Source organism: Ambystoma mexicanum, chromosome 2q (assembly GCF_040938575.1).
Source record: "Ambystoma mexicanum isolate Mex_15411 chromosome 2q, UKY_AmexF1_1, whole genome shotgun sequence".
NCBI classification, from domain to species: domain Eukaryota; kingdom Metazoa; phylum Chordata; class Amphibia; order Caudata; family Ambystomatidae; genus Ambystoma; species Ambystoma mexicanum.
The window spans coordinates 1410642064-1410654122 of record NC_090924.1 but is presented as its reverse complement, the minus strand read 5'-3'; the positions used below and the strand labels follow the sequence as shown (position 1 = coordinate 1410654122).

Below are 12059 nucleotides of genomic sequence, written 5' to 3'. Positions count from 1 at the left end.
TGTTTGCCTTTTAAATCCGCATATCTTTCTAATTTTAGAAACAAATACCCACGTGTTGCTGCACAAAGTTGTTCTCTTCTAAGAGCTGGCAAAGTCCTGAAGGTATGGTTGAGTATGGCTGACATTTCTCACTTCCCATCTTGCTGGTACACCCTCTTACCCGATTGCATAGCCTTGGGGCTGTGGTTGCGCACACCTCGATTGCATAGCCTTGGGGCTGTGGTTGCGCACACCTCGATTGCATAGCCTTGGGGCTGTGGTTGCGCACACCTCGATTGCATATCCTTGGGGCTGTGGTTGCGCACACCTCGATTGCATAGCCTTGGGGCTGTGGTTGCGCACACCTCGATTGCATAGCCTTGGGGCTGTGGTTGCTCAACCCGAGTACATAGCCTGGGGTCTGTGGTTGCCCACACCCTAAAAGGGTGGCGTTCTATGATGTGTACCAGGTCCTTATTACCGCATATACCCAAGACCAGTAATCCAGTTCGGCTGATAGGGAGTGGTTGGTGGTAATACTTTTAGTAGTTTAGGGTACAGGCAGGCAATGGTTGTATGGGTGCGAGTAGGGACCAGTGTCTCCATAATCCGGACATTCATTCCTACCGAAGATGACTCCTATTAGGGATGCAAGCAACCTATTCGAACAACTGGAGATGACCAAACCCTCAACTACAGAACTAGAGCTGGCTAACCTAGACGGAAAAGCAGAGCTACTTCACAAATGGATTGCCGATACAATTGAAAACTTCGCCCGGAAAAACCATTCACCCCATCAAAAAAAAGGGCAATGGCAAAATGGTTCTGCCCACTACTAAGCACCATGAAAAAGGAAAACAAGAAGATGGAGCTGGAATGGAGGAAAGAATACAACCTAGACAAGAAAATACTGTTCCAGAAACAAACCTGCGCATACAAGAAGGAAATACAAAAGGCGAAGAGAAGGCATTATGATGACAGAATCACCAATGCCACCAACACACAAAAATAAATGTTCAACATCATTAAAGAAATGAGAAACCCACCAGGCTGTGACAACACCCCAATCCCCTCAGAGAAACTCTGCAAGGACTTAGCAGACCACTTCAAGAACAAAATCAACAACATTCGCCAAATCATACAAAACAGACCAATCAACCATAACGTTCAACCAACCAGACCTAACACAGAGCCACAGCACAAACTCCAAAACTTCCCTGAAATATCAGCAGAGGTATTCGTCTTGCTGGTAAAACACAGCAAGAAAGCAGGATCACCCATGGATTCCTGCCCCTCTGACATCTACAAATCAATCCTCGCACAAGGAACACCATCAGAATACTACAGAAACCTCCTAAAATCTCTCACTAGCAACAGGAACTGTACTAAGAAGCTTCAAATCAGCATATATTAAACCGCTTTTAAAAAACACAAGTGGCAACATAGAAGACCTCTCCATCTACAGACCGATTTCAAACATTCTCTACCCAGCAAAACTCCTTGAAACCTACGTATACAAATTAACCCAAGAACACGTAGAAAAACAACACCTGCTAGACCAAGCACAAGTCAGTTTCATACCTGCAAGAGGAACAGAAACAGCGCTACTATACGACTGGGATGACCTAAAAACAAACGCAGATTCCAACACAACCTCAGCCCTGCTTCTGCTCGACCTCTACGCAGCCTTCGACACAGTTAGCCACGACACCCTAACCAAAAGACTAGAAGACATAGGCATACCGGACATGGCACTACTCAGGATCAAATAATTCCTAGCAGACAGAACAGAAACCGTATGGATACAACCCTTAACGACTGTGGAGTACCACAAGGGTCATCACTATCACCACTGTACTTCAACATCTACCATAGTCCATTAATCAGAATCTTCAAAAAATACAAAATTACATGCTACAACTACGCAGATGAAACTCAAATCATCTACAAAATCGAAGACACTCAAGCCGATCACTCTTCCCTAATCGAGTGTCTAAAAGAAGTCTTCAACTGGATGAACGCCAACAACTTGAAAATTAGCTCAGGAAAGACAGAAATCATGATGATATCCAAAAACCAAGAGAACAACACCTACATTCCATTGCCGACGGAAATGGGAACCGCTCCGACACCATCTAAGGTACTAAAAAATCTGGGAGTCCTGATGGACAACACCCTAACCTTAGAACCATAAATAAATGCAATAATCAAGAAATGATTCTTCCTCCTTCATACCACAAGAAGAATCTTACCTTTCCTCTCCTTCACCCACAAAACACTCACAATCGTCACCCTCATCATGTCAAGAATCGACTATGCAAACAGCCTCTATCTTGGGATGCCAGACTACCTTCTGAAGAAACTACAACAGATCCAAAATACAGCAGCCAGGCTCCAGCCTACAACCTCACCCGATCCATAATCGCCACCAGGTATCATACTTGTATAAAGTTGTGTGAATGCTAGCATTTGCCACACTTGAACTAAGTTATGGACATTGGAATGGGCATTGTCCGGATGGAGTTGTGAATGAAGGCAGGTACCGGCCCCGAGACGTAATTGCAATCATTGAATGTACCACGTTTCTAAGGGGCTTTGAGCACTAGCCTGCATTAACTACGGAATAAGATGATAAATGCCGACCAGCCACCACATATGAATGGAGTATCTTTGGCTACCCGTTGCCGCGCACCGACTGGATTAGAAAATCTCCCGTAGCCGGATTGGAAGGGATGCACAAATGCCTGCCTGCCCAGCATACAGACAGGTATCATATAGATGGCCAGGGCCGAACTTGGGCAAGGTTATGAATATGAGGGGATGCCATGTGTGAAAGGGACTGTAAGCATCGGACGGTCCCAGATCTGGACGGAGACGCAGAGATGCTCGCGCACCACACCTGAGAGAATGCAGAAGTTTGGCGCCTCGCTTCCAGACAGCAATGCCAATTAACCAATCCACTAACAATTTCACCCCTCTGCATACACCTCTCAAACTCTAACCAAGCACAACCACAAGCCTACAACACAACAATCCGCACAAACTTCATTACAGTGCAACAACAAAACAAACAACACATAGACTTGCACAACAGCACACAATGACTACCGACCGGAAAACACCCCAAGCTCAGCCAACAGAGTTACTGGGCTGAGGCAGCCAACAGCACATCACTGCTCTCTTGCACTTTCCCAGCTTATTCCCACTAACTCACCCCCCACCCCCTTTTTTCCCTTTTTCAGAGCCACCAGAGTGCCAGGGGACCACTCCGGTGGTGATAGTGCGCAGTACAAATATCCTTTAACATTAACATTAACATGTGCCCGTTTATGGTCATGGCTACGGCCTTCCTGTCGCAAAACCTGCTTTGACCAACCATGGTGAGTGCTTGTTACCTTCAGCTGTTCTCGTTGGATTCCCTGTGCATCCAAGCACCCCTGACACATAAAGTTGCTGGAGTTTACATGATGATGTCTGCCTCTGATTGGCCAGCATCACACGTCTTTGAGGGAATACAAGCGTCTCACTGAGACTTGAGGCTCCCTATCTGAATCCCCTTACAAGTACCTGAGGCCTCGCACCTGCATGTTGGAGACATTCCAGAGAGAAGAGACTCTATGAGAGACAGTCGCATGGAATTGTGAAGACCGCATATGCAGTAGCTGGGTCCCCTGCTAAAGGACTCTGAAGGGCCTTCCCTAGAATGCCCTCCACGGTCAGGCTGCTGGTTCCTCTGCAGGGACAGAGCACAACCATTAGAACACAAAGAACACCCTCCATGGTCAGGCTGCTGGTTCCTCTGCAGGGACAGAGCACACCATTAGAACACGAAGAACACCCTCCATGGTCAGGCCGCTGGTTCCTCTGCAGGGACAGAGCACAACCATTACACCACGAAGAACACCCTCCATGGTCAGGCCGCTGGTTCATCTTCAGGGACAGAGCGCAACCATTACACCACTAAGAACATCCTCCATGGTCAGGCTGCTGGTTCCTCTGCAGGGACAGAGCGCAACCATTACACCACGAATAACATCCTCCATGGTCAGGCTTCTGGTTCTTCTGCAGGGACAGAGCGCAACCATTACACCATGAAGCACATCCTCCATGGTCAGGCTGCTGGTTCCTCTGCAGGGACAGAGCGCAACCATTACACCATGAAGAACACCCTCCATGGTCAGGCTGCTGGTTCCTCTGCAGGGACAGAGCGCAACCATTACACCACGAAGAACATCCTCCATGGTCAGGCTGCTGGTTCCTCTGCAGGGACAGAGCGCAACCATTACACCACGAATAACATCCTCCATGGTCAGGCTTCTGGTTCTTCTGCAGGGACAGAGCGCAACCATTACACCACGAAGCACATCCTCCATGGTCAGGCTGCTGGTTCCTCTGCAGGGACAGAGCGCAACCATTACACCACGAAGAACACCCTCCATGGTCAGGCTTCTGGTTCTTCTGCAGGGACAGAGCGCAACCATTACACCATGAAGCACATCCTCCATGGTCAGACTGCTGGTTCCTCTGCAGGGACAGAGCGAAACCATTACACCACGAAGAACACCCTCCATGGTCAGGCTGCTGGTTCCTCTGCAGGGACAGAGCGCAACCATTACACCACGAAGAACATCCTCCATTGTCAGGCTTCTGGTTCCTCTGCAGGGACAGAGCGCAACCATTACACCACGAAGAACACCCTCCATGGTCAGGCTGCTGGTTCCTCTGCAGGGACAGAGCGCAACCATTACACCACGAAGAACGTCCTCCATGGTCAGGCTGCTGGTTCCTCTGCAGTGACAGCGCGCAACCATTACACCACGAAGAACACCCTCCATGGTCAGGCTGCTGGTTCCTCTGCAGGGACAGAGCGCAACCATTACACCACGAAGAACGTCCTCCATGGTCAGGCTGCTGGTTCCTCTGCAGTGACAGCGCGCAACCATTACACCACGAAGAACACCCTCCATGGTCAGGCCGCTGGATCCTCTGCATCGACAGAGCGCAATCATTACACCACAAAGAACACCCTCCATGGTCAGGCCGATGGTTCCTCTGCAGGGAGAGATCACAACCATTAGACCACGAAACGTCTTCTTTTTCTCTCGTTTGTTCTTGCATCGATTACTGCTCATCTCTATTGCTTGGTCTCCTTGCCTGTCTTCTTCTTCCTCTTCATTCTGTTTATAACTCCTCGATTTGTCTCCTTTTTTCCGCACCCGCTCGTTCTCCTGTTACATCTCCTCTACTTTCTACTTCACTACTCTCTTTTGAATCACGTCTCCACTATCACTTTCTCTCAATCGTCTTCAAATGTAACCATGACTGCCCCCCTTTATCTTCCTTACTCTCGCTCTCTCAGATCCCAGAATTCATTTCTCTCAACTGTTGCCAAACCCCCTGTGCTTCTTCTCATTTCCACTCCTTAGCTCTTCCAGCACCTGAACAATGGAACTCCCTTGCCCTCTCAATTCGCTCTGCCTCCTCTCTTTGGATTTTCCAATCAAACCTAATAACTCATCTTTTATCTTCTCTTGTCACCTAATTCTTCTGCATTTCCCTCTTCAGTTTTTACCCACGTTTCGATTTTATCATGATTCTACGGTGTCTTGATATATATTGTACAGCACCTTTGGCGATAGGCGCCCTATAAATTCAGTAAATTGAAAATTAAATTAAATGAATCTTCCCGCCAACTGGTTGAGGAGGCGCTCCCAATGCACCAGCAGACCGGGCAGGGCAAGAACGGACACCCTGGCCAATAACCAGCAGCATTCTCATGATCGGCACCAACGACAGGAGGCCAACTGGGCTGGGGTGTCGCTTACTCCCCTGCACCAAGAAAGCACTCTTGACCGTACAAACTGACCCAGCGTCTACAAAATAACCTTGATCTTACAAACAGACCTGGGCCTGGTGGAGGCGTCCAGCCCTTGCACCGTGTGCACCTCTTGCATGGAGCAAACCACAGGTTCCTCATCATTCAAAACTAGCCGGACGCCCCGGCCATCCAGACACTGAGAATTGCGAGCTTAAGAGGGACAACCATCTGTGTTTGAAACTCAGTGTAGATCTCTGGTCTTTTTCCTACAGCTACAGACAATTATCACTTTTAATGTATCTATTTTGTTGCTCCTGGAACTTCAGTAGCATTAGTTGTGGGAACAGAGAGGCATTTCCATATAAAATGCATTACCTTTGGCTGGACATTGATGTGTATTGTGTTACACTGTATCTTTTGCTTCACCCCGCCATCCCCCACTCTCGCTTAAGGCCTGGCCATGAGTGCTCAGCCACATCTACCGTAGGTGAGCCAAGGACGCGAGAAAGTCCTACCAGTGCCGGGACGGTGCAGTGGCCCCCACAGTATCAGCACGACCCACCCGGGTGCCCCATTTACTCAGGCTCTGGGGAAAAGTCTGACCATGATCTTACACCCTTTCAGGCCCACTAAATTGGTTTTCTATGCATGTGTCCCTGGTTTCCCCTGTTCCCCCGTGTTGTCACCTGAGTGACAATGTGTCTTGAGTTTTCTCTCATCCTGACCTCCTTGTCACTAAATGTCAGGCAGAAGAACTACATTGATGGGTGTGAATGAGAGGCCCCTTGCACCCTAGCTTGCCATGTTCACTGAAGCCCCAGGTTGGAGGATTCCGCCCGTAGCTTTCATCACTGCAATCTAGATTTGCAACTATGCTTTTTTGCTCAGGTTTTGGAATATTAACCATTGCAAGCTCCATTAGTTTTAGATTTTGCTCCAATTTAAGTTGATGTATTTGGGACCATTGAATCTCCATACCAAACATCTGTGATTGCAAGGTCTCCATTGCCATGATAAGGGATACTTGAATCTCCATATCCGTAATATGGCGTCATTGCATCCCTAGTACCATCAGGCATCAGCATTGATCATCACATTTCCATTCCAACATCTGGGATCCTTAGAACTACACACCCCTCCTCTCAGTGCATTGTGTTTTCTTACCCATCGTCTTTCATTATCATATTGCGATACTGATCATCAGGGTATTCTGCATCTCCTTACCCATCATCTAGGATCAGCACATCTCCATACTCATCATCTGGGGTCCTTATGTCTCCATACCCATAATGTGGGATCATTGAATCATAACCCAGGATCATCCGATCTTCACACCCATCCTCCGGGATCTTTGTATCTCCATCCTGAATAAGAATGGATCAGCACATCTCCATTCCAACATCTGGGATCCTAAGAACTACACACCCGTCATCTAGGCATACTGTGTTTTCTTACCCATCGTCTTGCATTACCACAGTTCCATATTGATCGTCAGCATATAGTGCATCTCCATACCCATCACCTAGCATCATCACATCTCCATACTCATTAGTTGGGGTCATTGTATCTCCATACCCATAATCTGGGACCACTTTATCTTCATATCCATCACTCTATAGCCAACATATATATATGTATCTTATATCTGCATACTCATCTTTTGTTAGCAGTGTAACATATCCAGCATCTGGGATCATACCACAGCCATCTGGATCCACCGAATCTCAATACCCCACCCATTGGATCATCACACCCATCATCTGGGAGCATGGCTTCTCCATCACAACCATCTATGATATCTCCATACAGATTGTTTGGGTTCAACACATCGCACTTCGCATACCTGGATCATACCATACCCACACCAACTATCTAGGTATATATCTCCATGCCAATCATTTTGGGTCAGCACATCTTCACACCCCACACATGAGATTCTTGGAATCCTGTTTCCTCTGCCTGGGGTCATCCTATTATCATACCTATTATCTGGGATCATTCCATCTATGTACCTATTATGTCCATTAATAACATCTCTGTTCTCATTACCTGGAATCATCCCATCTCTTTACCATCTTCTGGCGTCATTGCTTTCCATTTTTAATAAGTGGGAGCATCACAGCTCCGTACTCGTCAACTGTAATAATTACGTTTACAAACTCATTGTGTTGGATTATTGTATCTCTATACCCATCACCAGATATCCTCATCTCTCCATACCTAGAACCTGGAGATCATCGCACCTCCATATCTCAAGAACAGGTCCTAGTGGTTCCCTTTGTCTTCTGATGTGTAGTGCAGGTTCTAATAGTGTGTTAACGCCCCCAAACCCCTTCTCAAGTCTGCAATTGACCATCTTCCCCATGGAACTCCTTCGGTCTGACCCTGTTTGGCTGCTGGACCACCACTAGCCTCACAGTGCGTGGATTAGAACGGCGCGTCTTACCTTTGCGTTCTCTTGATAAGGACAGCCCTGAAGATATGTTCCAGGGGGTTCCACTCCTTTCCCGCTGCAGGCTGCACAAAGGGGTGCACGGCGGCCAGCACAAAACCCTGCTGGTACAACTCCTGCAGCTGGCCTGGGAGATCACATAGAGAAGAGATCCGGATGGCCGTGCAGTTGGGTATTCCTGCAGGGGATGGAAACGCACCTGATTACTTATCAACGGAGCGGCGAAACAGGAAGAAATGAATTCTAGTTCTATGAGCACATGACACAAGAAACCTGTGGCAGCAAAACCCAAGGACTATGATCACTGGGTGACAGCGTGTCCACGCACAGCCACAAGTGTAAACTTACCCAAGTGAGGACCAGTGGACATCAAGCTCTCTCCTTGTTCTTAAATGTAACTTTCCATCTCTCACAAAGACACTTTATTCTACCATACTGATCTACTTCCCAGTCCTTTCCTCCCCCCTTCACAGCACCAATCACCAACCCTATTGACGGTGTGTGGGATGTTTTTACCCATGCATCCGAGCCCTATCTCAAAACTGTGCAGTACTGACATGGAAAACATCATGATGGCCAGAGCTTCCCAGAAAATGCCCAGGGAAGTGCATGAAGAATAGGCTGCCACCCATTTTGCCGATGTTATGGGCACAGAAGGGCACTGCCTAAAACCACCATTGGACTACCCACACAGTAGTCTGAAACCATTGGGAATGGCAATGCTGACTGCCAAAAGCAACCTAGAATTTTGGGGAATTCATTTTCTTAAATCCCAAAAATGGGTGCAGTACCAGTACTCACCACTATCAGAAAGCCGGCGTTTTAAAACAGCACCAGATTTTTTTTATATGTGTAAAACTGAATAGATGAACCCAAAGCATGCCAAAGAAAGACTTACTGAGAGGTGGATCCAATGTAAAGTTATATTCTGAATTAACTTGAAGGTTTATAACAAGACTGGCTGAGTTGTGGATTTCAGCAGTTTAAGTAAATTTGGACTGAAAGACACTAAACAATCTAAATGTTTAAAAGAAATGAGTGACCTACTTTTGAGTGTCACATAGGTTGCAATTGTTTAAATGTCATAGTTTTAAACTTAGAATCAGCATCCTAGCTGCATATGTAAAAAAATTGTCTTGACTTAAACTGGGGAACAAAAGTGACATTAGCTGGGGCCTGGCTTAAGGAACTGAATTCTGCCCACCAGCTACCCCCGACAGGAGTTGAGACTTGCACAACAGCTGTGTTCCCAGGCCTAGCTGTCCTTTTGCTGCTCCCACCAAAAGGGATATGACACTTCTCTGATTGAATTACCTGGGCTCTGCAGGAAATTGAACAAAGCCCTGTCCTGACTCAGGCAAATGTTTTATTACGGGGACCGTAAAAGTAGCTTCCTCCTGGAAGTAAAGGGGAGGAGCACTGCCTGTGAGAGCAAGCTGGCTTGGCAGAACTGGAAAAACCAGAAATTCAACCTTGTGCTGGGGGGAAACCACACCCCTGTAGCCAGAATATGGTTTTAGAAAAAGATGAATAACTCATAGAGCGGACTTGTGAAAATTATTTAAATGATACCATAATTCTTGTGATTTTTCTGCCCACATTTTAAGAGGTTTTTAGAACCGGTGGCATGATCTGGGGGCAAGCTAGCAGTTAAGAGGGTATTACTTAAAATGTATGCATGTTAAAAATCTGACACTTCATCAATTAATGTCCATACTCCTTGCGCACATGTGTGTAAATTTGGGGTAATGTCCGATATTGCGAAACCAGTTAAAAAGTGCAAATGTTGCCATTTCTGAATGCAAGCTCCCAGGAAGAGCAGATTTGGACAGGGTATACCTCCTGTGATATGTGAAGGCTGCATGTAATTTTAAACAAATGTGTACCTGTGCACATGTCCTTTGGGTCAAAATATAGATTGTGTGTAATTTGACAGGGGTGGGTTCTCTGTACCATAAACAGACCTCATCATGATGACACTTCATTTCATTCCCCCAATCAAGGGGAAGCGGATGAAGTGGCCAATGACAAGTGGAGAGGGGTAGAGCCTAGTGATGCTGCACACACACCCATTTTCAAAACACATAAAAGCAGACAGTCAGGACAGATAGGGACCTTCAATTCCATTTGCTGCAACGCGCTCTGCCGGACCATACCACATCCAGAGATCCATACTTCAAATCCATCAATCTCCAGGGAAAGCTGTGCAGAAAGATCCAGAGAGAGAGCAGAGCTGACCCAGACCACTGTTAGCAGAACCAGAGAGCTGACCCAGATCACTGTGAAGTGCAGAGACCAGACCAGAGTCCAGTCTAAAACCTGACCAGATCCGTGGCGAGGCCCATTTAATTCAAGAATATAGTGTGAGTACCTAGCAGAACTGTGCAGAACCAATCTCTTAGTTAAAATAATCTAATCCAAGCTATTTTAATCTAAGTAGAACTGCCTCCCAACTGTCACCTGTCATTTGCAAAGCTGTCACCTGTCATTTCTAGTTGCTAGCTGTCATTTGTCATTTTGAACTTTAAAATTTCAAATCCGAAAAACTACCTTTATTTAATCGTTCATAACTCTGTGACCGTTTGCGCATTCCTACCTCCGATGATTTTGCCGCAATCGCGAAGAACGCACTCGTGAATTTGCCACGATTTGCAAATTTCTCAACGTGTGAAAACAGCAGTTTTCTTGCTTTCAGTTGCCAAAAATTCGTTTAACCTGCTAGTTACTCCTAGATCCTTGCTAAAGTGAGCCTGGGCTAATATTAACTTGATACCACTCACCCTGAACCTCTAGAGGGAATTAAAAGCATTTTAGCATATTTTTCACTTCATTGCCAGCACATATAAAAGCATTTTGGGCCTGTGTTTCCAACTTCTGTAGTCTAAGCTTGCTGTGGTGAACTGAATTACAGTTGATTGCATTTCTGAGAACTGTGTGCTTTCCTTCCATTTCCTTACATTGCATAAAGGGGGGAGGGGATTGCCAGAGAAAAGTGATTACATTGTTTTGTTGAACGCATATTGAGTATTTTCTGTACTGCATTTTCATTCCACCTTGCATCCATTTGAAACCATAAAGTAGTGTTGCTATCTTATCCATCCTATAACCACTCATCATTGATTATAAAGAAGTGTGCTAGTGCCAGACTATCCATTATTGATTACTGCTCAGATTCAGTGTGATATTCAATTATTACATTATTATAAAGTGTGATATATATATATATTGTTTAAATTATCAAATAAACCTTTTAACTTGCAAAACAAACTACTTCTTGGCTCAGTGGAGTCAGGGGGATTCCCAGGGAGGGGTGTTATATAGGGGTAGTCATCCAGAATGCATGAACTGGACATAAAGATATATCAATAAGGGTTTCCATTCAGTATCCCAGACTAGGCATTGACTTAGCTGTAGTGTTGAATTGAATCCTCTTACAAATTGGGGGCTCGTGCCGGACGTTTGGATTAGATCTATCACTTGTGCAGAGTAATACAGCGTGCCAGCTGACCAGATACACATATCCGGTCGGAGCACACGCTGTGTTACGCTGTAAAGCACTCCTCAAAGGAACGCTCTAAGGAAAAGGTCTGTTTTGCAAAAATATAATATAAACTTCTGTAAGTCAGGAAGGAACTCAAATTCCAGAATGACGACCTTGGTAGATATGAAAATAGCCAGAGAGCACTTCTTACATAAGCTATTTGTGAGAGGTGAGTGGACTCATCAGGACCAGACGGTCTGGTTGCAAGCAATCGCACCCCAGATCACGGAAACAGGGTCAGATATATGGGGAGATCAGGGTCCCCTACA

At 46.1% G+C, this 12059-nt stretch overlaps 1 protein-coding gene across 1 annotated transcript in view; it reads right to left on the bottom strand.

The window, feature by feature from the left end:
• The window catches only part of RFTN1 (raftlin, lipid raft linker 1), a 694433-nt gene that overhangs the window by 310587 nt on the left and 371787 nt on the right, over positions 1–12059 (bottom strand). Inside the window, exon 3 of the mRNA XM_069648901.1 lies at positions 8244–8427. Coding sequence (XP_069505002.1) covers positions 8244–8427 — 184 coding nt within the window. The remainder of the gene's footprint in view (positions 1–8243; positions 8428–12059) is intronic.